This window comes from Oreochromis niloticus, linkage group LG3 (assembly GCF_001858045.2).
Source record: "Oreochromis niloticus isolate F11D_XX linkage group LG3, O_niloticus_UMD_NMBU, whole genome shotgun sequence".
Classification (NCBI taxonomy): Eukaryota; Metazoa; Chordata; class Actinopteri; order Cichliformes; family Cichlidae; genus Oreochromis; species Oreochromis niloticus.
This window is the reverse complement of record NC_031967.2, coordinates 26,422,919-26,448,958: the sequence shown is the minus strand read 5'-3', so window position 1 is coordinate 26,448,958 and position 26,040 is coordinate 26,422,919. Positions and strand designations below refer to the sequence as shown.

Sequence of the window (26,040 nt, the reverse complement as noted above, 5' to 3'; positions counted from 1 at the left end):
CTGTGCTGGTGAAAAACTTTGAAAATGTTTATATTCAGAAGAGCATTTGCATTTGTCTGCAGCCAGTGTGAATTTTTACCAATAATGACTATACAGTAGATATGGAGCCAGACTATATGTAGAATCATATCGTCATCTAAATATTGTCTAGAGAACAAAATGAAGTACTCACTCCAGTCTGCTGAAAACTGCTTTTCACTTTTTTGTCTTTCTTTATACCTGTAGTCTCAGGTGTAAATACACTTTTCTTTGAATGTTTTGTAGATTTTTATTTATACTGTGTGTCTTTTTCATGTATTTCACATCTAATAATTATCTCCTCTGCTCTGTATATCTGAAGCCAGAGATGTTGTAGATTCATAATAGTCATGTTTGTTTATTCATGTTGAGAAAAAACTCACCAGTTTTCCCAATCCTGACTGACTGGCTGTCCTCTGTGTAGTAAACTGGGTTTCCTCTTCCTCCTCTGCACCTGTAGAGTCCTTCCTGTGAGACACTGATTTGTCCATTTGAGTGGAAAACTGCATCTTGTGTGGTCAGGGCTTCAGAGGATTTCTCATCTCTGTACCAGTAGTATTTCCATCCAGATGATGATGATGGGTTCACAGAGCAGGTCAGGGTCACACTGCCCCCTACTGGAACAGCTGTGTTATCAGCTCTCAGTTTGGCCTTTGGTTTATCTGCTGTTCAGTTTAGACAAAGACACAAAGAAAATATACATTAAACCCAACACAGAAGTCAAGATCACACTGCCCTGTTGTATGCCTCATTTTACTTCTTGTATACCACCTCTTAAATTTCCAACAACACATAGGAAGGAATGAGGCCAAATTGAAATGGTGTAAGTGCAATTATTTTTATTTTTTTTTACTCACCATGATAAAAGAGGTGTGTCACGAACTTAATTAGTTAAGTTCAGGAGACAAAGTGGTGACAAACTGTCTACAATGAGGCTACTATCAGCTGCAGCTCTTTGTCTGACTAACAATGGAACATGCTTTGTAGACCATTGAATTCATCCTGTGCTGACCATTATGACATTTGTCAAATGGAGATCACACAACAAACATGACTTACTTGATCCTGACAATGTGAAGGCTTCACTCCACTCTGTTGAAGAATATGAGTCATCTCTGCGTCGACTCTTACACATGTAGTCTCCACTGCTGGACTCAGAAACTCTGAATGTCACATCATTATTGTGTGTCCACTGTGTGGGTGTGCTGGGTCCTCTCCATTCATACTCCCACTCAGTGGTTTCACCTCCTTCCTGCACCTCACATGTCAGAGTGATCGTCTCACCTCTGAATATCTGAGGCCAGTTGGGTTGTTGTTTTACAACAACTTTATTGGAAACTGTTTACACATATTAACAGTTGAGATACAAATAGAAACATGAAATCAACACAGAAAACTTAACATTGTATGTTTGATAATCATGAGTGAATGTATATTTCAAACTAAATTACTGAACTCACAGGTTATCTCAATGGTGACATCATCACTCATATCAGTGTAGTAAACTGGGTTTCCTCTTGTTCCTCTGCAGCTGTAGATTCCTCCTTGAGATACTCTGATATCTCTGTTTTGTTGATCTCTGATTGGACCTTCAGAGGTTGTTTGGGTTCGTCTGAACCACTCATATTTCCATCCATCAGAGCTCTGCACAGAGCAGGTCAGTGTCACACTGCCCCCTACTGGTATGATTGTTGTTCCTGCTGTCAGTGTGGCCCTGGGTTTATCTGCTGTTATGGAAAAAAAAAAAAAAAAACACATGTTGAACATATATTTTAAAATATGTTTTAATTTGATTCAAATCCCTGCTTAAATTAATGTACTTTTCCCATTTAAAGTTTAAGATAATTTGAAACAACTAAGAATCTGCTTAGTTTTAGGTTCAGATAACATAATTCTATGAAGCTTTTGATCCTTCCTCTTTTCATCATTTAAATTTTATTTCACAATTATTCATGTTACACATTAAAGCATCCATGTGCTGTAATGACAATAAACAGATTCTGTCACTATTTTGGTTGTAGTGTGTACTGTAAACAAGGTAAGGTAAAATCCAATGGTCTTGGTTAAAGTTTAAGTGCATCACAAATAAAAAAGCTTCAATGAAACATTAATTAATCACAATCTTTTTTATATAATTCAGATGAGCATTTCGAGAATCATCACATTATTCGTCACTGAGGACTTACTGAATACAGTTATAGAGGCAGTATTACTCCTCTTTGTATAAGAGGACCACTTCCAGCTGCCAGTGCACTGATATTTACCACTGTAACCTGTAGATGAAATTTGAAATGTATAATCGTTGTAATCGCTGTAGCGGATAAATTCTCGACCATCCTTGTTAAATTGGTATTCCCAGTCAGTGTCTTCTCCTCCATTCATGTCACATTTGAAGGTAACAAACTCTCCAATGAAAAAATTTGACCAGTTGGGTTCAATAGTTAGCACAGCATCTAGAATCCAACACAATCAGACCATTAGCAATCTGAAACACTTTAATATACTCAAAGCAAAATCTGTTCATAAAATGAAAATATATTGTTAAATAAATAAATGGAAGTAGAAATGGGATATGCTGAACAGTGATGAACTACGCTGAGAATAATCTTTACTGAATAAAAGAAATTTAAGGGAAAACGTTTCAGTCACCTTGAGCGTGTCCAGTGCAGAGGAGCGTACAGAGCACTATAATAAAGACAGAAACTTCAGACATGATCAAACTAAAGACACTCAAAAATAAAATAAATCAAACACTTGTGGTTGTACCAGTGGCTGCTATGATTTGTGTGCATCAAATTATCACTGATGGAGAAACAAACCTTTCTTAGATAAACTAAACCAGCTCCACTCTGATCTGAGTCAGTGCACTAAAATCTAATCCAGTCTACAAACAACCATGTTGGTAGCAAACATGAGAGTCCTCTGATCACATGACCTGAAATGGTACAAATGACTGATGCTCTGTTCTTCTTACTAAAACATGTTTATGGATCAGTATGAATCAAACAATAGAAGTCAGTGATGTACTCACAGAATAGGCCCAGCTCACAGAGCAAAGTGGCTCCCATCCTCACATCCAGCAGTGACACGTCTGAAAACTTCTACAACTTTCTGTAAAGAGAGAGAGTGAAGCAGCAGCACAGCAGATACCAAAGAGCTGTGAAGGAAACAAAGAGTTTTTAATACTTCTTCTTTCTTTTACACAGAAATAAAAATGTAACAATATCTAACTACAGCATGATGTATTTATACTCTGCTGCAGACACATATCAGGCAGATTGTTTTTAATCAAAAGGACTATAAAACAAATATATTGAGACTAAACAATAATAGACAGTTACAAAGTTCTATTACACAGATGTGAGCTTCACTGAGTGCCCAAAGAGAAAAAATAATTAGACACACGTCCAAGACAAGTTTCTTTTATTTTACAAGAACAAGAGGAAAACAACAGGAGCAAAACTCTGTATTTACCTTTGTATACCATACACACACCAATTACACAGTAAATGGACATGTTAAACATTTGTGTTATGGGACGGCTGTGTGCAGGCAAGGAAAGGACCCAAAGTGCAGACGCCGGAGACAGTCATGAACTCAAAAAACAGCTTTAATGCTGAACTCAAAGTAACAAACTTCCAAAGTGCAAAAATAAACTCAGGCACGCAGACAGAAAACACACAGCATAGTAAACGGTAGATCACGACACGGACACAGAGAAACACAGGGCTTAAATACACAGCTGGGGCAACAAAATCAGGCCTAACGAGACAAGGGGAAGCAAAACCAGATACTTTAACATCAGACATTAACTTTCAAAGTAAAACAGGAAACATAACACAGACTCACAGGCAGGCACTATAACAAAGGGAACAGAGACGTAGGACCAGGGAAGGCACAGACACTGACTGGACGTGGGGATACAGCAGACAGGGGAGAAAGCAACTATGGATCACAGACAGAAAAAAACAGAACACTAAAGCTCTAACAAAACCCCACCCAGAGAACCTAAACTAAGAATAATCCTAAAACCCATAAAGCAAAGCTAGAATATAATGAAATAACAAAATAAAAGAACCAAAAACACAAAACACTGGGTCGACGACCCAGGGACTCTAACAATTTGTTTTCTCATATATTCAGTTAAAATATATACATGAATCAATTTCTCACAACTATCAGTATCCTAAATGAATTTTTACAAACTCCAAAGGAGACAGAAAAAAGATCAATAAATACATCTAAATATTAAAACCAAACTACCCTCTGACTGCATGCTGTTAAACTTCTGGAACCAGTAAAAGCTGTTTATGTCCCTGGGAATTTATTTGAACACTCTGGGGCAAGAGGTAAGTTTGTTTTTACTCTACTATTTACTTATTAGTCTTCAGATTGCTAACAAATATCTATATAACATTACATAATACATTTTCATTTTAGTAATAAATCTTTCATGGTTGCTTAGAGGGCCCTCTATAGACTTTTTATAAATTCTGTAATAACTACATTAGAAGACCTTAAATCAATGCATTAAAATTTGACTGAGGTCTGACAACAACAGGGCCGGGCATTGTGGTCCCTTTGTCTGGTGCTCGTATGCTTGATTTGGTTGATAGGAGCTTTATTACCAGTAAACACTACATGCATACAGCATTCAAATGGATTTAAACTGCAGTAGTTGCATAAATGAAGACCACTGATCAAACACTAGCAAGAGAATAAACTGTTACTGTTTCCTTCCTGTCACCGATGTAGTCATTGAGTTTGCTGCTGCTCCTTTGCAACGAGCTACTGATACACTAAAGACTGATGCACAAAATCTATACACTGCTTCAAATATACATTAAATACATTTGGTATGAAGCCCCGTATCAGCTGATGAACACAAATTTCATACTTACTGCTGTTCATGTAAATGTTCACAGCAGGTGCTGGTAATCCATGTACTTTCACAGCAGTGAAATAATTAACTAAAAATACTTTTACATTGTAATAAACAAAACAAAGTGTCATTAATTCAAAGTATCTCATTAAACTAATGCAGACTCCTTTAACATATCTTTCCCTTATGGTGAAATTTTAGTTTGGTCATAAGTTCACTCACAGGAAGTAAGACCGCTCGGGTTAAAAAGGAAATGGTGTCCTTAACCAGAAGTGACTGTGAGACGAGATGAAGTCCTGCCCCCTCTCTCAGCTCCTTTCTGTTTTCTTACAAGTATTCGTAACTACTGTATTAATAAATATTGAAATTGTTTTTCAGTATTCAGTAACTCAGTAATGTTGCTCAGATTGTCTAACTTTATAATGACAGTCTTTTAAAAATTCAGGAAATAACCATTTAGTTAAAAAACACAATGAAACTCAACGACAAAAATCTGATTAAAGACATTTACAAACATTTCACTCTTGTATAAACGGTTTTCAGTGAGATCAGCTGAAGTAAATTCAGATGATGAAACTCAGTTACGCAGCTACATTTTTGGATTGCAGAGCACAGCTGCAAACACAGCAACTGTTTATAGACTTGAATGTGTCTATTAACTAGAGGTATAAGTATCACACAGGAAGTACAGAGGTGCAGACAGGAGGAGAGAGAGACAGGAGAGCACGGGGAGAGCACAGGCATAGCGGACTGGGGAAACATGGAATAAAACACAAGGAGGGGAGACGAGGGTTCACAGATACAGAGGGGCACACAGAGGGTAACCAAATAAGGAACATCTTAACTGAACGACCTAGGAACCAATGCATAAATAAAGAGCAAAATACAAAACACACAAAAACTAAGAATACTGGGCCAACGTGGACCAGGACCATGACATCACCTCTGTTTCACAAGTCTGACAGGTTTATTCAGCACGTAACAGCTACAAAAAACTGGTATATATTTGAAAGAAATATAAACTCAGGCAATCAGGATGATTGCTTTGAATTCAAAATCTCCTTTTCACTAAAAGCGGCTTCAAGATTTTAAAAGACTTTAAAGAGAAAAAGAGAAAAAACAGCTAAAGAGCTGCTGTTAAGATTTTAGAGCTGTGGCTGAATTTGGATTGACATCACTGTAGTCAGAGCTCTCCTCTGGGTCACCACGTTGCCCTGTTGAGGCGATCAAATGAAAGCATTTCAAAACAAACACACTCTGTTTTGAGCACAAATGCATTTATTATCAGTGAGAATAATTACCAATGTATATTTTGCATTTCAAATCTCACATTTTGTGCACTCACTTGTCTTGTTAATGACTCTGAGCTGAATCACAGATGTGACATTGGTGTAATCACCTTCTGCTGGACCTGAAATAATAATCTGACTGACTTTCATGTTAAATTCAATTCAATTCAATTCAATTTTATTTATATAGCGCCAAATCACAACAAAAGTCGCCTCAAGGCGCTTTATATTGTACAGTAGATTGCACAATAATAAATACAGAGAAAAACCCAACAATCATATGACCCCCTATGAGCAAGCACTTTGGCGACAGTGGGAAGGAAAAACTCCCTTTTAACAGGAAGAAACCTCCGGCAGAACCAGGCTCAGGGAGGGGCGGGGCCATCTGCTGCGACCGGTTGGGGTGAGAGAAGGAAAACAGGATGAAAGACATGCTGTGGAAGAGAGACAGAGATTAATAACAGATATGATTCGATGCAGAGAGGTCTATTAACACATAGTGAGTGAGAAAGGTGACTGGAAGGGAAAAACTCAATGCATCATGGGAATCCCCAGCAGCCTACGTCTATTGCAGCATAACTAAGGGAGGATTCAGGGTCACCTGGTCCAGCCCTAACTATATGCTTTAGCAAAAAGGAAAGTTTTAAGCCTAATCTTGAAAGTAGAGATAGTGTCTGTCTCCCGAATCCAAACTGGAAGCTGGTTCCACAGAAGAGGGGCCTGAAAACTGAAGGCTCTGCCTCCCATTCTACTTTTAAATACTCTAGGAACAACAAGTAGGCCTGCAGTGCGAGAGCAAAGTGCTCTAATAGGGTGATATGGTACTACAAGGTCATTAAGATAAGATGGGGCCTGATTATTTAAGACCTTGTATGTGAGGAGCAGGATTTTGAATTCAATTCTGGATTTAACAGGAAGCCAATGAAGGGAAGCCAAAACAGGAGAAATATGCTCTCTCTTTCTAGTCCCTGTCAGGACTCTTGCTGCAGCATTTTGGATTAGCTGAAGGCTTTTCAGTGAGTTTTTAGGACATCCTGATAATAAAGAATTACAGTAGTCCAGCCTGGAAGTAATAAATGCATGAACTAGTTTTTCAGCATCACTCTGAGACAGGATATTTCTAATTTTAGAGATGTTGCGCAAATGGAAGAAAGCAGTCTTACATATTTGTTTAATATGTGCGTTGAAGGACATGTCCTGATCAAAAATGACTCCAAGGTTTCTCACAGTGTTACTGGAGGCCAAGGTAATGCCATCCAGAGTAAGAATCTGCTTAGATACCATATTTCTAAGATTTTCAGGGCCGAGTACAATAACCTCAGTTTTATCTGAATTAAGAAGCAGAAAGTTAGCGGCCATCCAGGTCTTTATGTCTTTAAGACATTCCTGCAGTTTAACTAATTGGTGTGTGTTACCTGGCTTCATGGATAGATAGAGCCGCGTGTCATCTGCATAGCAGTGAAAATTTATGCTATGTCTTCTAATGATGCTGCCTAAGGGAAGCATGTATAATGTAAATAGAATTGGTCCTAGCACCGAACACAGTTATTGTATAATCATCCAGCTTCTACAAGCTCTATATTAATGAAAGTGTAAACTTTACCATTTTCAGTGTTTTCACATCTTCTGACTGTCTCATAGACACAACGATCACCTGCAGGTCAGAGAAAATCAGTCACCTCATGTCTGTGATACTAATCTAAACACACATATTCTTGCAAATAACATTTTTATTAAAAGCTGCAGCAGATGTAATAAGTACAGTCTTGTAAATAGCAAATAGCATCAGAATATTTGAAACTACATGAAAAACTAACCATGAAGAAGAGAGGAGTACACTTGCTGCTGATCTTCATCCTGATTGAGCGTCTGGTCGTTAGCAGCACCTTTATTACAAATTATAAACTATATGTTTGTTTTATGTTGTTGTGGATTATACATTCTTGTGAACAGTTCACACTTTATGACCCTATGTGCATCTGTTTATTTAGTTATTTCAAAAAATAAAATATCTAATATCAGAAGAAGAAAAAAATGAAAGTCTCACCTTTGAACTTTTTGCAGCAATACAAGAAGAGCAGGAGGAAAATCAACGTAATTCCAGAAATTAGTCCAACGATCATCAGAACAGAAAACAAAGAGATTTCAGCAGTGGGGACATCTGCTGTAGTTGAGAAACATATTTAAAAAAAATAAGTTATTATAATAACATCAGAGAAACAGATAATACACCAATGTCTGCCAGGTGCAGCCCACACAATCTCTCCTGTGTAATTTACTCCTTATAGAAATGTTAAGCTTTTGTTTGAAATAATACTTGGGTATTGTGTCAGCATTGTCCTCTTTTTTTTAAGTAATGATAATGTGACATTTAAAATAAATCTGGCTGATCAGAGGTGTGTGTGGTGTTTTTTCTGCGTGTGTGTCTGCGTGTGTGTGAGAGAGAGAGGGAGGAAGGGATGGGTGATGTTCATGTGTGCCCATGTGTATGATGTAGCTGTTTGTGGTAACACACAAAAAAAGTGGCTCTTGGTCTCTGACTGCTTTGTCTTTACACCTGTAGACTCCACCCTGGAGTTAAAAAGCAGGTTTAAATACCTGATTTTTTTTTTTTTTTTTTTTTTTTGAAGTTTGGTAGTTTTCCATTCATACTCGCAGTCAGTGTCTTCTCCATAGATCTTACATCAGATAATTATCTTATCTATCACTTTTTGTATTTCTTGAAGAAAAAAGAAACTCACCCCTGTTATCAATTCTGACCTACTGGCTGTCCTCTGTGTAGTAAACTGGGTTTCCTCTTCCTCCTCTGCACCTGTAGAGTCCTTCCTGTGAGATTAGAGCAGATGTTGATGATGGGATCACAGAGCAGGTCAGGGTCACACTGCCCCCTACTGGAATGTCTCTCATATCAGATGTTATTTGGGCCTTTGGTTGATCTGCTGTTGAATCAAAGACAGAAAGAAAATAAAGCCTGGGGGGGGGGTAAATGTGTATACCCCCCCCCCCCCCCCCCCCCCCCCCACACACACACACACACACACACACACACACACACAGGCTGGGATGACACTGCCCTAATGTGCATCTGCGTATGTCTGTTGTATACATACTCTTCTGTGTCCAACAATACAAATGAAGGACAAAGACCAAATTTAAATGGTATGAGTACTCTTAGGCCTATAATGCATTTTATTCTTTTAGTGGTTTTTTTTCTTAATTTCATTATGATTCTTATTTGGATTTATAAAACAATATTTGTGCTTATTTTGTGTGATTCCTTCTTATTACCACAACAGAAGACACAGAACGTCTTACCAATGGAAGTTTATAATTCCCAGATCATGTAGCTGCACAAAATAATTTGAAATAGGAAAACTTTATTCATTTTTAATTTCAGACATTCGTTAAGCATTTTCATTTGTTTATATTATTTGCTCATGGAAACAGTTTGCTTTGATTAGGGAGTAGGCTTCTTCCTAGATGATCAGAAGAAACATATCAGCATATCTCTCTGTATCTATAAACCTCCTGTTGAACACATACATACTAATATTCAAAAACTCACACATCACTGTTTGTTCCAGTAATACAACAAAATGCATTAATTAATCTACCACTGCTCATACAAAGTTCTTAAATGAAGTGTTTGAAAGCATCAATTTCATGACAAAAAAAGAAAGAAGAAAAATGTTCACACAGTTCACCTCAGTTGGCAAAACAAACCAAAAGTCAGTCACTAAAAATGTTGATTGATGCAACCAAATCACCATCTCTAGGATGCCTCATCTACCAAATGCGTTCAGCTTGTCAAATTTACATAAATCTTCGATTGCTAGCAGGGTGACTCTGAAGTGCTGTACTGTATGTTTGTAAGTTTTCTCCCTAACAAACACAACAGCTTTCAGATGATTGGTCAATGCCATGTCAATCACAAATTTAACAATCCAATCAGAGAACAGATAGGTTTGGCTGTTGGAGCGGTGCTTTACTGAGCTTCGGGTCCTGGAAGAATAAATGCCCTTTTACATGCAAGCCCAGTGTTTTCCTTCATCACCACAAAGCAAAAGAGTCTGTGCGTGTCCAAGTTCGGTAATTTTTTTTGTTACAGGTTTACGTGCTTATACAGAGACCTCCAGAGCCTTTCCAACAGTGCTGCGGACCTCACGGGGAAAGCAGTGTTGTGGAAATGACACAGTCTTCACTAGTGGGGATAGTTACAAAGCTTTCTTCATTATGAATAAGTGATACATGTTTTTATTGAACATTTGAAAATAAAGCAACAAAAACTCTTGTAGAGGACGTACATAAAGTTGTAGAGATAGAAATGACAAGGAGGAGGCGCATCTAGTACACGTAGAGCTGCCGCAAAAACCCTCAGCACTCAGTGTAACACAGTCATAGATTACATGTTGTTATAATCACACAAAATGTGTTCTTTATACCTGACTGTTAGGACCTTCAAGCCTGTAGTTATATTCATTATCAGTTAGAGCCCCTCCTCATTCTTCTTCTTCTTCTTTGGTGCAGCCGTATAAATACAGTGTACCCCTTTGTACGGTGGCCCTGAAGTGCAAACCACAAAAACAAATCACAAAACGCACAACAAATTGAAAAGCGCAAAAACAAATTGAAAAGTGCAAAAACAAAAACCAAACCGGAAGAGGTAGGTACCAATGCTGCAACAACAGGCATCACTGATTGGATGATGGATCCGGTAGCCTTTTGAACCGGAAGTTGTTCTGCCGAACGTGGTTATGAGAAAGAGCAGTCAACGGTCGTGTCCAAATTCATGGGCTGCATCCTCCTGAGGACCCGGCCTTCACGGTCTACGTGGGCCGGGTCCTCAGACGGTCGGGTAGGCCGGAAGTAAACGACAGTGAAATTGGACGGTCTAGCCTTCTGATTAACGTCACCGCTGTCTCGGTGGAGTTTAATAAACTCAGCCGTCTGCTCCTTGCTATGTAAAATATAACAGGACACTGGCGAAAATTCTCGACCGTTTCACACTTCTGTTTAATCAGTTTTCTGTTTGACGTTTAGTCAGCTGTATAAAAACCAAGGAGGAACCCACTCGGGGGATTAATAAAGTTTTATTTTATCTAATCTAATAACTTTAATCTCAGCCAAACCGATTTACTCACGAACAAACAAAACACTGAAAAAGCCAAACAATAACATTTTTAGGTTGTCTCAGGTACTTATATACTACGTTTAACCCGAGTAGCGAAAGTCCGCGGTGATCTGAAAATGATGTGCCGGGAGTTGTGCCGCTCTCAGCGGCTTCAGTGACCCTCGAGCTCCCGGCTCGCTATCGAGCTGCACTCTAATAAATAAAACATTGGTTCAAATAAAAAAAACATGTTAACGTTTTCCACTAGAATTTTTGAGTTAAGCCAACTTCTGGCAGAATAACATTAATTCAAAGCAATATTTTTGAGTATGGTGAAGTAGCTTTTTTGGCCACAATTAAACACATTCTTAAGTAAAATTAACTTAATAATTTTCGACTAGAACACAAAAATTTAAGTTGATCCAACGTGAATTTTATGTATAGTGAAGTTACTTTTTGGCCACAATTAAACACATTCCTAAGTAAAATTAACTTAATAATTTTCGACTAGAACACAAAAATTTAAGTTGATCCAACGTGAATTTTATGTATAGTGAAGTTACTTTTTGGCCACAAAAAAAAACACATTCTGAGTAACATGAACTTGATAATTGTCAACAAATACACAGGAATTTAAGTTGATCCAAGATTATATTTATGTATGGTGAAGTAACTTTTTGATCAAAATAAAACACATTTATAATTAAAATGAACTTAACTGTCAGCATAAATAGTATTTATGTTGGTCAAATATGATATTTTGGTTACAGTGTAGTAATTTTTTGGTCCTACAGGAGATTCTATAAGGGCATTTACCTGTTTCCCAGCAGGCTAAGTCGCTCCAAAATACAACCTTGATCATTTGGCTGTGTCTTATAACCATGACTACCGCGTGGGCAGGCTCATGCATGGTGGTGCCTGCCCACAAAGAAGTCAAGGTTCTAAGACCTTATAAACTTGTCGATCACTTTTTTCCCCAAACGAAGGTCAGCCTTAACATGCACTGTGTGTGCTCTTGTGTCATGACCTTCAGAAAAAGAAATGGATGTTGTGTGTATTTGTTTGAATGCGGCAGATGTGATGCCAAATACCTGGACATCAGCTAAGGGACTCGTACCTGGTGCTCAGAAAGAATAGAAATTCAGACAGATGTATTCAAATGAGTTAGACCCATTTAATTACAATAACAAACATCACAATTCTTTAACGTGCGTGCGAAGTGCAAGATTTGTGGGCTTCAGTTTCCTAGAACACAAATTGCCCGCTGAAACTTAAGGAACTGTGTATTAAAATTGTAATACAACCTACTACTTGAATCCTCTTTTTTTTACTTTAACATGTGACAGTGAATCAAAACAAAAGATGACAGGCTGCTATACATTAAATGCACTAATTTAAACATAAAATGAGCAAAGCTTCTTTCATTCAACTTTGTCAGCACTCTTACAAAGTATTCTTGATTCTCTTCTATATTTGACTTTTCACCCTCAAGATTAAGGCCAGCTAAAGAGGGCATTACACAAACTTTAAAACACACCAGTACCCTCAGAACACAGGTCATGGGAGAAATTAAACGCATTCCTTAAAAATGTGCAAATAACAGCATTTAAGACACGGCAAAACATTAACTCAGAAGACTTAAGAACAGCGCTTTAAAATTTAGTAAAACACAATGAAGTAGTGCCAGAAATGCAGGAATAAGGTTTTTGTGAAACTCACTCACGAATGGTCTATCAAGTCTGCTCTAGAAAATACCAAACTTAAGATTCATTACTTTAGGGCTGGCTTTTTGTCCATCAAGCTCAAGGCATAGCTTTTGAAATACCTCAAAGGTAAATTTCAGCTGCTTGGGATAGGTAAGGTTCAGAGCGTAGATTACTCCCATCATCAAAGCACAGGATCTGGCAACATCAATCCTCTCCAGGATCTTGGATCCCTCAACGATGATGGTTGCAGGCCCATCACCAATGATAGCAATCTTCATGATTTGCATTGCAAGGTCTGCGTTGAGCTCCTCCTCATCCTTGTAGGAGAAATTAAATGTTAGGATGTATAAAATACATAGCTCAAGCACTTCAGGATGACGTGCATAAGGGAATGAACTACTACAGGTAGGAAAATAAGCTAAAACAGGTTGTCTTTTGTGTTTTTTAGTGATTTTACTTTGTCATTCTGTAATTTTTAAAAGCTAAATTAAACCATAATCCAACGTTTAAAATAAAAAATGTCTTGTTTTTCACAGTTTTGTTTTTCCACTTTGAAAAGAAAATCTAATAAATCATTTTTAAGGGTTATTCCACTTCTAAGTGAAATTTTATCTATTGCCATATTGCCACAGTTAGAAAGTGAGAAACAAGCCTTTTGTAAACAGTACACTAATTCTCCTGATCCGGAAGCAATCCATTTGCTTTAGCATAGCATAAACAATGGAAGTGAATAGCAGGTGCTAGCATGTTGTGTGCAAAAGTGATTAAAATGACTCAGTAATGAAAACAAATATTTCTTGGGAGCTCAGTAATCATGTTCACGGCAAATGAAAAGTGCAAAAGTAACATGGAAGATTTGCAGAAGCTGATTTAGACTTGAGACTACATTGCAGTTACGACAAACACCGCTGTAAACATCCACTGCATGGTGCATGGATATAACACAACAGTTGAAAAAGCCTCCAGCTTCCATAAACAAACACAGCCACTACTATACAAGCATAGTAAGCTGCAGTAACAATGGATGGGTCTTTGATTTGTTGAAGAAATATTGCACAAATAGCATGTTGGTTTATAGACACTGGTCGGCAGTGGCTTCAACTGCTGTGTTATAACCATGTGGAGGCTTACAGCAGTGCTTTGTCGTAATGTAGTCCCAAGTCTAAATCGGCTCCTGAAAATCCTTCATGTCAAGTCATACTTTTCATTTGCAGTCAGCATGATTGTTGAGCTCCCCAGGAATACTTGGTATCATTATTGAGTGATTTTAATCACTTTTGCACACAAAATGCTAGTACCTGCCATTCACTTCCATTGTTTATGCTCTGCTAAAGCTGCTGCCAGATCAGGAAAATGACTGCGCTGGCTACAAAATTTTTTATCCTGTGTGTTTATGTTGCACCTTATCACGGAAACAGGTTTCTGTTCAGCAAATTATGTTCAATGACAATGGCAATGGCAATAAACATCTTCGGATTGTAATTCTGAAATGCTTTTTTCTCACTTATACATGGCAATAGACATATCTTCACTTGGGTTGGAATGTCCCTTAACTCATTCAGTGCCAGCCACTCTCAGATTTCATACCCCCTCAGTGCCAGAGATATTTAGCTTTTTCACTGATTTTGAAGGCTCACAGAATATTTTGTTCTATGACTATGTGAATTCTGAAACCACCATGACAAAAATGAGTCTCTCTTCTTTCAGCAGCAAAAAAAATGTTTCTACCTCTGTTATTTAGAAATTTGCAGTAGAAAAGAGAAACTTTCATGACAAAACACCTGTTTCTGGATCAAAAGCGCTTTGTGTAAATAGGTTTTTCTAGCAGATCAGTGACTTTGATGTAAATATTTCGTGTTTCAATGATTCATGCAACATCTCAACTATGTTTTACTACTATGAAAGTAAAAAAATCACCTGTAAAAATGTACTTTTGGCAGATTATTTTGTGTATAAAAATAGTTGTTTATAGACAATTTCAACATTTGAAAAATATATAAGAAAAAAGCGACTGATTTATGATTCAGAGAGTCTGTGTGTGTGTGTTACTCCCGCATGTGCACAAGTGAGTGCGCGACTTAGTCTGTTCACCCCCTTCCCGGCCATCAGTTCGTCTATCAACAATTTCTGTGTGTTTTATGCAGCAAATCGTTCATTATTCTGGTCCCTGCTGCCTTCAGAAGTTTCTAACAGGAGATACTGGTCAGATAAATCCGGTTCATGTTCACTGTAATCGCTAGAAAAACCATGACGTCAGGCTGCAGACACCTCAAGCTCGAAATGACGAGCTGGATCAAAAATTGCGCCACAATACTCGTTCTCAGTAGAGCCGACTGTCACGCTGGTGGGATTTTATCTATGTAATCAACTCCACCACCTTCTCAATTCAATAAAAAGCTCAAGAGGCGTCTATGGCACTGAGCGTTCGGATTCATTTTGACGTCTAAAGACGTCTATGGCACTGAATGACTTAAATACTCAACCCTGAACAGAAAATCCAATGAACAAAACACAAAGACCCCACAGAGACATGCATTCAAAACTAAACAAAAAATTAAAAACCAACTCAAGTACTTACGCTGTACTGTTTGAAAAGATCCTCCTCCTTCTCTCCAAGATAGACTATGAGGCAGCGAATAGCAATTTCTCTGCGCTTTTCAACTGTGTTGTCCTGATTGATAGAAAAAAATAGATGTGTTAAAAAAAAATCAGATGTAAGTAGCTTACTTCATATACTGAAAATGATATCCATAATGATATAGCATTTTTTAAATTAAATAATAAAAAGTTCATTTGGAATAAAGTGGAAAAGGTGATCTGGCTATTCTCCTGAGTTTCTTATTGTTTGGGACCTGCTTACTCCGCACACAGTGGGGGGCATGGCTGTCTCACTCTGCGGAGATCTGACAAACGCTGCGCTTGTCACCTGGACATTCCTTCTTCATAAGTAAAAACACTAAAATAAAGATACATTTTGTTGTACTTGTGCTCTGAACTTGTATAATAACAATAAATATCCATTCATTCAATTACAATGTAACTGGCACAGATACAGTCTTCCTCCATGTTATGTATTGTTAACGTGCTTGCACGTGTGAAACACTTTATGTAAATCATAGAGCTTTATTTAAAAATAATAAACAGTGTATATTGTACAGACGACATATTTTCTTCTTTTGCCCTGCCCTAGATGCAAGTGTAACCAAAATATGAACAATTTTGGAAAAAAATAGTGTTAGTATACAATGGACCTTGTTCAAAGCAGCCATATCAACATTTGACATGAAAAAAGTAAGGCAGATGCAAATAAAGGTCTATTCATAAAGTTATTCATTATACCTGCAGAAGCATGTCCTTAATCTGCCTCATCCTCAGACCTGCAGCTCCTCCTTTTGACAGGGTCAAGGCCATCAGTTTTGGGGTGCATTGGTCAAGCCTGGCCAGAAAGGTTGATTCAAGGCTGACTGTTGTTATCCTCTTAAATTCTTCACATATCTGCAGGGCACACCAGAATAAAATACAACAAGAGACATAAGTATAAATAATTCATAAATGAAAATCCAGATGTACATTTGTAAACATTTAAATGTATTAGGTGTAAATATATGCATTTCTAAATTTTTATTTATCTGACTTCAATTTGTAATTTCATCAATCCACAACACAAAAACACTGGTTTAATAAACATTTTATCTCACCTGTACCTCGCTAAAAAGAGCAGGCCAGCGCTTCATGAAGTCACTGATGGCAGGGGCCTCTTTCACTATTTCCTCCCGACGAAGGCTGAACGTCTTGTCCATTTTCTGAGCTACCACTCTGGAGTTGTCCCTTTTCATCACTTCACTCAGTAGCTCGATTCTCTCTTTTCCAAACTTTCACTAGTTTCACCTTGAGCATGAGGGGGTAGGTAGTTCACCTCAGCCTTCTTTGGTTTTTTGACATTCTTTGCCGGGTATTGGTCACATGTCATTTTCCTCTTAAGTGAGTTTACTTCAACTTCAGGGCAGCCGAGACCTCTAAGCTTGCTTCTGAAATTGTTCATCTTGTACTTTAGACGCTGCGCCCACCCATAGCATCCATTGAAGGACCCTGGTTCTTTCAGGCAGGGATGCTTTAGAGTCAGGGCCTCTGCAACCTCACTGATCTGCAGACTGGATGGATAAGCAGTATACTTATAAATAGCTTCTGCTAGTTTTCTAAGGATGTCAGGAAGCAGTGGAATTAAATCTTTTGTAGGGAGAAGAGTCCCATCTTTTTGGAAGCGCTCGTTGGCTGACCGAATTTGGATCTCTGTGAGGTCAGAAAAGCTGGGAATCTGAAACTGAACAGGCCAGCGCTGGTAACGGTGCCCTGGACTATCTTCAGATGCGGAAAGAATCAGAGTGTCATTAGTTGACACAGATGAGGTGTCAAGAGAGTCCTCCTCAGATGGATTATCAGTCACGCTGGTCACATCACTTAAGGTCAAGGTTATTGTAGGCTCCTGGTCCTGGAGAAACACAATCTTGATTGTGTCCTTGTCCTTAAGGTCAGTTGTCGAAACAAGGGTAAAAAACTCATCACCAAAATCAGCATCTTTATAGTGAAGACAGAAGTCTCTTGTAATGGAAAAGGTATCACGGATGGCTGAATAAAGGTCATCCACCGTTTCTGGGATTCCAGATGGTAGTACAACTTTACGGACATCATGATCTGCAAGGATCACTCGAAGTTGAGACGGTTGTGACATTAGGTAACCTGTAGACCAAATTTTTGACATGTTTCTGTAATTCTTAGTAACAGCTAAATAGTGCATAATATAATAAAATTTGATCTCCATGTATGTAAACTAGGAGCCAATTAACCATATGCCATCTCTGAAAATAGTAGAAAGACTGAGATTTGGGTTTGTCTTGTTTCAGCTGAAAATCTCCACACAAAGTATGGAAATCATTTATGGAACATAAATGCTGCACTTAAGAGTCATAATGGTTGTTCCACCACAAATGTAAGAAATCAAGGGGACCGTGTCTGATAACTCAGCTGCCTCTATGACTTTCACTGGACCAGTTTTCTCAAGCACATAGCTCCTCAGATGTTCAATTGACCAAGCAGTTACACCTTTCACTATGAATCCCACATTGCCTTTCAAAACCACAATCTGGATCAACTCCCCAAAGTCTGGTAGACCACCAGTGGAACCATAAGCCAGGATCATTCCACTAGTGTACTTGGTGCCTCTGTAACACACACTTTTGGCTATCTGGACACACGTCTCACCAGGAAACTTAGCCTGCAGTGCTTCTTGGATATCCTCTCGCAGCACACTAACATCCATTGTAGACAGTGTTGTAGCCTGTAGTAATGGTCTGACAGCTCTGGAATCATGTTGGTTATAAGCAAGCAACAACTGATGCTTCATGGCCAGTGACAGCAGAATATTTCTAAAACTACGAGTATGTCTGACAACACGCTTGAAAAAGCTGTGCTTTGCCTCAAACCGCATTGTCCACAGTGACACCAGAGGACCATAAGCCCTGATAAGTTCTGGATAATGTTCGAGGAAATGGTGTTTTGGAATGAGGCGTTGCTCTGGAAAAACCATGAGAAACCTGTGTTTATGCTCAGATATCTTACTGTCCAGGAAGCAAATGGTCTCCTCTGTGTGCACTTGATTCACAACAAGCTCAACAATGTCTCGAAGCACAAGAAGCAATTCCCATGCTGGGTCAGCCTCAGGGATTTTTGATCCAACCATGAGTGGCAAGAGACGAAGCAAAGCCCAGTTCTCGTGGGCATTGCCCCCCACACTTTTCCGTTGGGCAAAGTTCACAGGAACAAGCTGTGGTGCATTGGTTTTGTCCGACCATTTATAGGGGAACTCTTTGATGCATTTGTTCAGCTCTTCAAGAGTGAAGTATTTGTTGTGAATGAATACTCTTAGGCACAGTGCTATTTCTAGGGGCACTACACCTTCAAAGAGATCATGCAACACATCAGGTGGATATCCAGACAAAACATGAAAATATTTAAGTTTTGCCGTCAGTGCACACTGTCTCTTCACTCCATAAACATGCATCAAACTGTTTTTTTCCTGTAAAGCCTGGACATGCAGTGTGTGTTGTTCCACTGTTCTGGGTGGGAATGCCTTATTTCTCACTTCACCATCTTGAAATTGTGACTTTTCACCAAGACAAAACCTACAGACATATGAACTGGAAAAGCTCTCAACAAATCCCCTCATAGAATGGGCACCAAGGTTGTCTGCAACTACACTAAACACTGTGCCTTTGACTCTTCTACCCAGTGATGGAACATACAGTCCTTCCTCCTCTAAGACCACAAGATCTTTGAGCAGTGGCTCTAACACAGCACTGTAACCAAATCTCTTTACATCCTCAGCCTTGCAAAGAATTGCTAAGAAGATTGAGTTTAGCTCAGATCTGAGCAATGAAGGGACATCAGCTAACACCCAATATACAGATGTGATTTTGTGTTTTTTCCTGGACGTACCGAGAGGATTGCAAATCTCAAAGTCATCCACATAGAGATTTAGCGCAATTGTAAGGTCATTTTTGAGAACAACTCGTTGGTTTTGTAAAAGGTGCCGTCATGAAATGAGTTGTACACAGTTCTCTGCGCCTCTGCTTCACTCAAGATCAGGTCTAGTATATCTTTCCTGCTAAGAACCTGAAGTAAAGACTTTAGAATGGGAACATACTGGAAGCTACTCTCTCCAGTAAGAATATACTCAATCGGCTCCACGACAGAAAAGTGTTCATTAAAATACTTTCTTCTTTTGAAGGCAGAAGAGAGAGGACCATCATCACAAAGGGCAGCGCTAACAGGGTTAGCAACACATATGTTGTTCACCATTTCAGACACAATGGCTTCATCAACTTCACAGTTGTGTCTCTTCAAGCAGGACTGTAAAATGTCTTTCACGATGGGAGCGGAAGCTGAATGACAAATAAAATGCAACGACTCTACAAGCTCATCAATGCATTGGTTGGGAACATGAAATGAACTCTCTAATTTCAACATCAAATGAGCCAAGCTTCTTTCAATCAACTTTGGCAGTACATTCACATCATCATCTCTAAACTCCTCAATGTCAGATTGTTCACCCTCCTGATTAACTACATCGCTGCACTGATCTGTTTGTAAAGGCTTTTCAAACCTCTTTAAAACGTCTTCTTTAAACTCATCTAAAGAGTGGGGAGTGTGCTTGCGATTTTTATGTGACGCAAATGTTCCATAAATGTTAGTTTTGAAACTACAATTTTTGAAAACACAGGACACAGTTTCTTGCTTTTTCAAATGTTGACGAAGGTGTTCAAAATACTCTTTTTCAGTGGAAAATGTGCCCACATTACAGAACTGGCAACAGAAACTGAGTATTTCAGAGGTTCTCACTGTTGAGTGAGTTGAGTGTTTCCTTGATAGGTGTGATTTTAGGCTACCCCATGACTTAAATGAACAAAAACAATCTAGGTAAGGACATGGCAGAGGCTGTACACTGGGGATATGGCGTAACCTATAATGTTTCATCAGCTCTTCCTTAGTGGAGGTTGCAAATTTACAGATTTTGCAAGGCCAATCCATACTTCATGATTTTGAATTACTCAATTCAAGCTTACTTGTTAAAGCTTACTTCAGAAGGTCCCTTGGTATTCGATACCAGGAGAAGATGATGGTTTGAGCCTTAGTCCTGGCAAGAAACACAGCAAAGTAATTGAATATTTCGGTGAGATTCCCACTTTCTTTAGAAGGCTGACCACGTCTTAACTGGAACCCCTAGATCTGCAACGCCAGGACAGTGTATAACACCAGAAAGTCGTGCCTGCACAAAAATACAAAAGATGGTATTTTCAACTTCACCTGTGAGTCTTCAATACAGTGAATAAGTTTCACCTGTCAAAGCTGTGTGAGCTAGAACCAAACATTCAAAACTACATAGACCTGAATACACTGGGTGCTGGAAAGCCTAACGTGGCTTTCCATAGATCAAATATACATAGAGGTGACATGGACTGGGCCAGTCTGTTGGAGCGTGTATCCTCACCGACCGCGATCTTGGAGGGGTCTCCACTCGCCCCCAGTGCATGTATTTCTACTGAGGAATGTGTTAACTCAAAAAAAAAAAAATATATATATATATTTTTTATCAACAAAAGCAAACATAAGGTGTGGCATGACAGGACAGAATCATTTCTGACAGTAAATACGAAAAAAACCCCAAACTTTTTTATACACAAGCTACAATGTCAATAATCCCACTTGATCTGTTTTCATTTCATTCTCCAAAACCAAATTGGAATCAATGCTGAGTCAACAGCTATGGTCATTTTTGTGCACCCCAGTGTTGCAAAAACTGGCATACTACTGAAACCATATGTGGGATTATTGACCTTTCTTGCCTTATCTGTTTGGAAAAATATTTAAACATTTTCCTTATTTACCATGGGTGAATACATTCCTCAGTAGAAAAAATGCACTGGCGGCGAATGGGGACCCAACCAAGATGGCGGCCCGCTATTGATTTTTTTCTTACTTTCAAACTTTATTGAGGCATATCAATGTTACAGCCAGTGCCAATGCATGTCGCCTCTACGTCTCTACAAAACACGGAAAGTCCCCAAAAATTAGGGACAGCTAACTACCCTACCATATGCGGCACAGTGCACTTAAGTCTGGTCTTTTACCTGTGAAAATAGGCCGAGCAGCCGGTGAAGAACCGCTCTTAGCGGTCAACAGACACACCGGACTAATGGCGACCGCACTTCCTGCGCAGAAGCCAATGGGGTTGAACTTCACCCCGTAGCGTTACGAAAATTTAGAAGCGTTTCTTAACAATTACTAACATAAAATGCTTCCCTTCAAAAAATAAATTTAACATTTCAAAAATAAACTCACAGTGAACACAACTTAGCTTGGCTAGCTACGTTAGCATAGTAGTTTGCGCTGGGGCTAACAACGTCCGCTATCTTTTAAAAATTATAAGACAATTACAGTGGTCTGCATTAGAGTAACGTCAGTGTTAAATTTTCCAAAAAGAGCCCAACAATTTATGCTATCGCGGAATTAGCTGCTGTGTGTACATTAAAACACACAAACGCGGGGGCAAGCTAAGATGTATGTTATGTATGTTACGTCATTGTTTTAAAGTAAACTAACAAAATCCAGAGCGACTGCAAATATGTGTAATTTCGCATAAAATTACTCACCGTTCGCGACGAACACAGCTCTTGATAAACCTTGAACACGTGCTGTTGAATATGTCCGCTTGAGTAGAAGAAGGAAACTGTGAGCTGTTTACACGTCATCAAGTTGTATTTTACATCGACAGAACTTAAAATTATATTGTTTTTTGATTAAAAGAAGATTTTAAATTCAGACAAATCACGATTATATATTGAGTAAAGAGGCATAATTTATGTGTCACCCGAACTCAATAAAATAAAAATTGTAATTAGGAAGTCTAACAGTATTTATGAACTTGATTTTTCATTTCACAATAACATATATATGTAAGTAATGACTAAAGGTCCCATTAATTACTTTTTAGAGTGTGGTGGGTAGCAGGCGTCTCTGAAAACGTCGAAGCACTTTTCCAAATATGCGATATCTTGATAAACCGAGCAGATATTTGATGTTTACACAGCTACATTCTCGCCTGAAAATATGTTAAAAGTTTATTTTGTGACCCAGAAAAATTAATAAGAGTAATTTTAAAACGTAGTACCAGCCGCCATTGCCGGAAACTAGAGTTTGGCTGGGCCGTGCTATGAATTCTGGGATATGTTGGGCCAAGAAGGATACACCCGACCCATCCTCAAATTCGGGGAAAAGGAGGACGCATTTGTCGGCTGCATTCGGAGCAGTCTACGAATTTGGACAGCCTTCGGCGCGTCGCTGTGACGTAATCGGTCTACAAATGCGGCCTCAGGAGGATGCAGCCCATAAATTTGGACACGACCAACGGCTGTATCCCAATTCAGGGTCTGCAGCCTTAAAGGCTGCAGACCCTGCAGACCCATTTTAAGGCCGATTAGGTCACAGCGGCGTGCCGAAGGCTGTCCCAATTCAAAGGCTGCTCGAAATGCGGCCCTGAAATGCGTCCTTCATTTCCCTGAATTTTAAGGCTGTGGTGATGTAAACTTCGTGGCCCAACATATCCCACAATTCATAGCGCGGCAGTCACTTTGGATAATTTTGCCGCAGACGGCAGAAGCAGAGCGGCCGAAGAGTAAACTGTTAAAAGTAAGTACTGAATATGATGTCACTTATTTATGTGCAAATGTTTAATAATGAGGAACATTAAAACAGTACCGTTGACCACATGTCGGCAAAGTTATTTGCCATTAGTGATGTTTGTACTTTCAGCGTTTACTTGGTTTTAAAGCCTTTAAAATCTAATAATACAATAGTTGACCTTAATCTTACAGAGAATGTGATGATTTTGTGGATAATTAAAGTCAGTCATATATCCACAAACACAACAAGCTGAAAGTCAGTGATGCTGCTCGGTTTGCAGTCCTGAATATGACGGCACAAGCAGGATTCACTGCACTGTTAATGTTAGCTATGTTATATTGCTGCCTCTGTTCGGTGGTGTCGAGCCAAACGGACTTTAACGTGTGTTTGAACGAGCTGACGGTTCACTCATTAAGCTGAAAGAAAGATGCTTTAATCACAGGAGTCACACATGTGTCCACTGTACCATCTGGAACTCTTCTTGTTTAGCACTCGTAATAACACAAAAACTAAATCCTCCTTCTCTTGTGCTGTTTTGTGGCAGTGTATACACCTGAGACTGTCACCTGTCTGTCTGTCCTGCACTCTCTCTCTGTTTCTTTCTCTCTGATTGTGGAATAAAAGTATGAACATGTATTTATAAGTTACACTTGTGTTTGAATCCTGCAGCTTATCACACATTTGATTTCCATGTGTGACAACTGCAAGTGTCCAGAGTGAGGACAGACTGAGGGACCCACTGCTGCACATCATCTGTGAGGCTTTGCACCCCTGATGATCCACCAGGACAAACTCAGCAGTGTGTGAGGAAGAGGAGGAGGAAGAGCCAGCAGCAGCTGACAGATGGAGAGAATAGACAGACTGTTCCCTGTTTGTGAAGGACTGCTAGGAAAGTTTAAAATAACTAATTGTCTGTCCTGAATCAGTCTTATTAGGTAATGTTCAAATAATGTTATCATTCCAGTGTTTTCAGTGTGGGAGAAAGTACTCAGGGCCTTCAAGTTACACACTATGAAAGGCAGCAACAAGTTTAATATTCAGAAACCTAAAGTATGTATCAGCAGCAGAATGGAGCTAAAAATAAATGTTTGTTTCAGTTCTATGAAGCTTTGAGTATTTTGGATTAGTAGCACTGCTGTGTTTGTTGCATCATATTGCTGTAATTGTTTATATGCTTTATATAGTCTGAGCTAAGTTGATCTATAGTGTTACATCATATTCTATAAGGATGTTATGTGTTTGTATAGTTTCTGCCCAGTTTGACCCATTTAGCAGAAGTCGGCCTGTTCAAGGCTCTGATATCTATTCTGTATGACTTAAAGCAGTTATGACATGGTCTGATTTTCTCACCCAATAAAGGAATATTTAATATATCAGTCTACTCTTCATTCTATCAGAAACAGTTATCACAGCTCATACATTTTCTTTTTACACATGTATGTAAGCATTGAGTGAAATTTAGTAATGCCAACATATTAAACGGACAATATTTGTCTCTTATATATAATACATATACATATACACTGTCAAAGATTCTTGTCTTTGAGTGAAGATTTAAGGTGATAGGAAATATAATTAACTGCAACTTGAATCTTTACTGAAGCTCAGTATTAGACACAGAGTTCACTCACATGAATTTCACTCACATGTGCTGTACCAGTGTACCTGCACATGTGATGTGACAATAGAAGTGATTTGATTTGAGAGTTCAAACTCACTGCTGTAATAACTTATGATTAATATAATAACTATGATATTGGCCATATCATATTTACACTGACTTTAGTCTCATGAACAACATTAACTAATTGTTATTTACTAGCTAATCTTAAATGACTGTTCAGTACAGATATGAAGGCCAACAATCACGTTTTACAGTCCTGTGGTCTCAGCCTCAGATACTTATTAAATCACACAAAGCTCATGTAGAAACAAACACACGAACAAAGTTCTCCTTCATTTCTGTCAAACAAAGCTGTATGAAACGTTTCCAGTGATTGGTGTTATGGTTGCTAGGCAACCTGGGCAGCGCGATGGAGGCTTGACCGTCCCATTTCACAAGCCTCGCACTTCCGGCCTTAGCGGTCTTTGAGTACGCGGCCCTTGAGGATCTTTAAGGCTGCAGACCCTGAATTGGGATACAGCCAACATGTTTTGTCCAAGTTGTGGACAGTTGTTCCGCGTTCGGCAGAACAACTTCCGGTTCAAAAGGCTACCGGATCCATCATCCAATCAGTGATGCCTGTTGTTGCAGCATTGGTACCTACCTCTTCCGGTTTGGTTTTTGTTGTTGCGCTTTTCAATTTGTTTTTGCGCTTTTCAATTTGTTGTGCGTTTTGTGACTTGTTTTTGCGTTAAGTGATTTGTTGTTGCGCTTTTCAATTTGTTGTGCGTTTTGTGATTTGTTTTTGTGGTTTGCACTTCAGGGCCACCGTACCTTTGGCCTCTCCCCTTTTCTACAATTCCCCTGTGGTAGAGGTGGGTGTCATTTCTTTCCACACCCTGTACAACACATATAATTCATATTTAGCCACCCTGATGTTTCTGATTCCAATTTTAGTTCAATTATTGTCATCATAATGCCTGTTTTTTGTTAGATGCTATAAATGTGTAGTATGTGTGTGCCACAAATGTGTTTTAGGCGCCATTAACGCTAGCATGAATATATAATTCTGGCTAGCTTGGAAGTTGTGATGGGTTGAGCTAACCATCTCCCCCACTGTTTGTATTTGGTTGTAGGAGCTGAAATGAACAAGTTATTTACTTGGAGGTCTTTCTTTCTTTTACCTTTCTTTGTCA

The 26,040-nt window shown here is 38.8% G+C and overlaps 2 protein-coding genes across 2 annotated transcripts in view; both read right to left on the bottom strand.

Moving 5' to 3' along the window:
* LOC112846236 (low affinity immunoglobulin gamma Fc region receptor III-like) overlaps positions 1-26,040 on the bottom strand; it is a 700,124-nt gene that overhangs the window by 164,031 nt on the left and 510,053 nt on the right. The window lies entirely within an intron of this gene.
* Positions 1-26,040, bottom strand: part of LOC109198764 (Fc receptor-like protein 4) — a 31,556-nt gene that overhangs the window by 3,904 nt on the left and 1,612 nt on the right. Inside the window, exons 3-5 of the mRNA XM_019354122.2 lie at positions 1,479-1,742; positions 1,078-1,356; positions 402-683 (exon numbers count right to left, since the gene is read on the bottom strand). Coding sequence (XP_019209667.2) covers positions 402-683; positions 1,078-1,356; positions 1,479-1,742 — 825 coding nt within the window. The remainder of the gene's footprint in view (positions 1-401; positions 684-1,077; positions 1,357-1,478; positions 1,743-26,040) is intronic.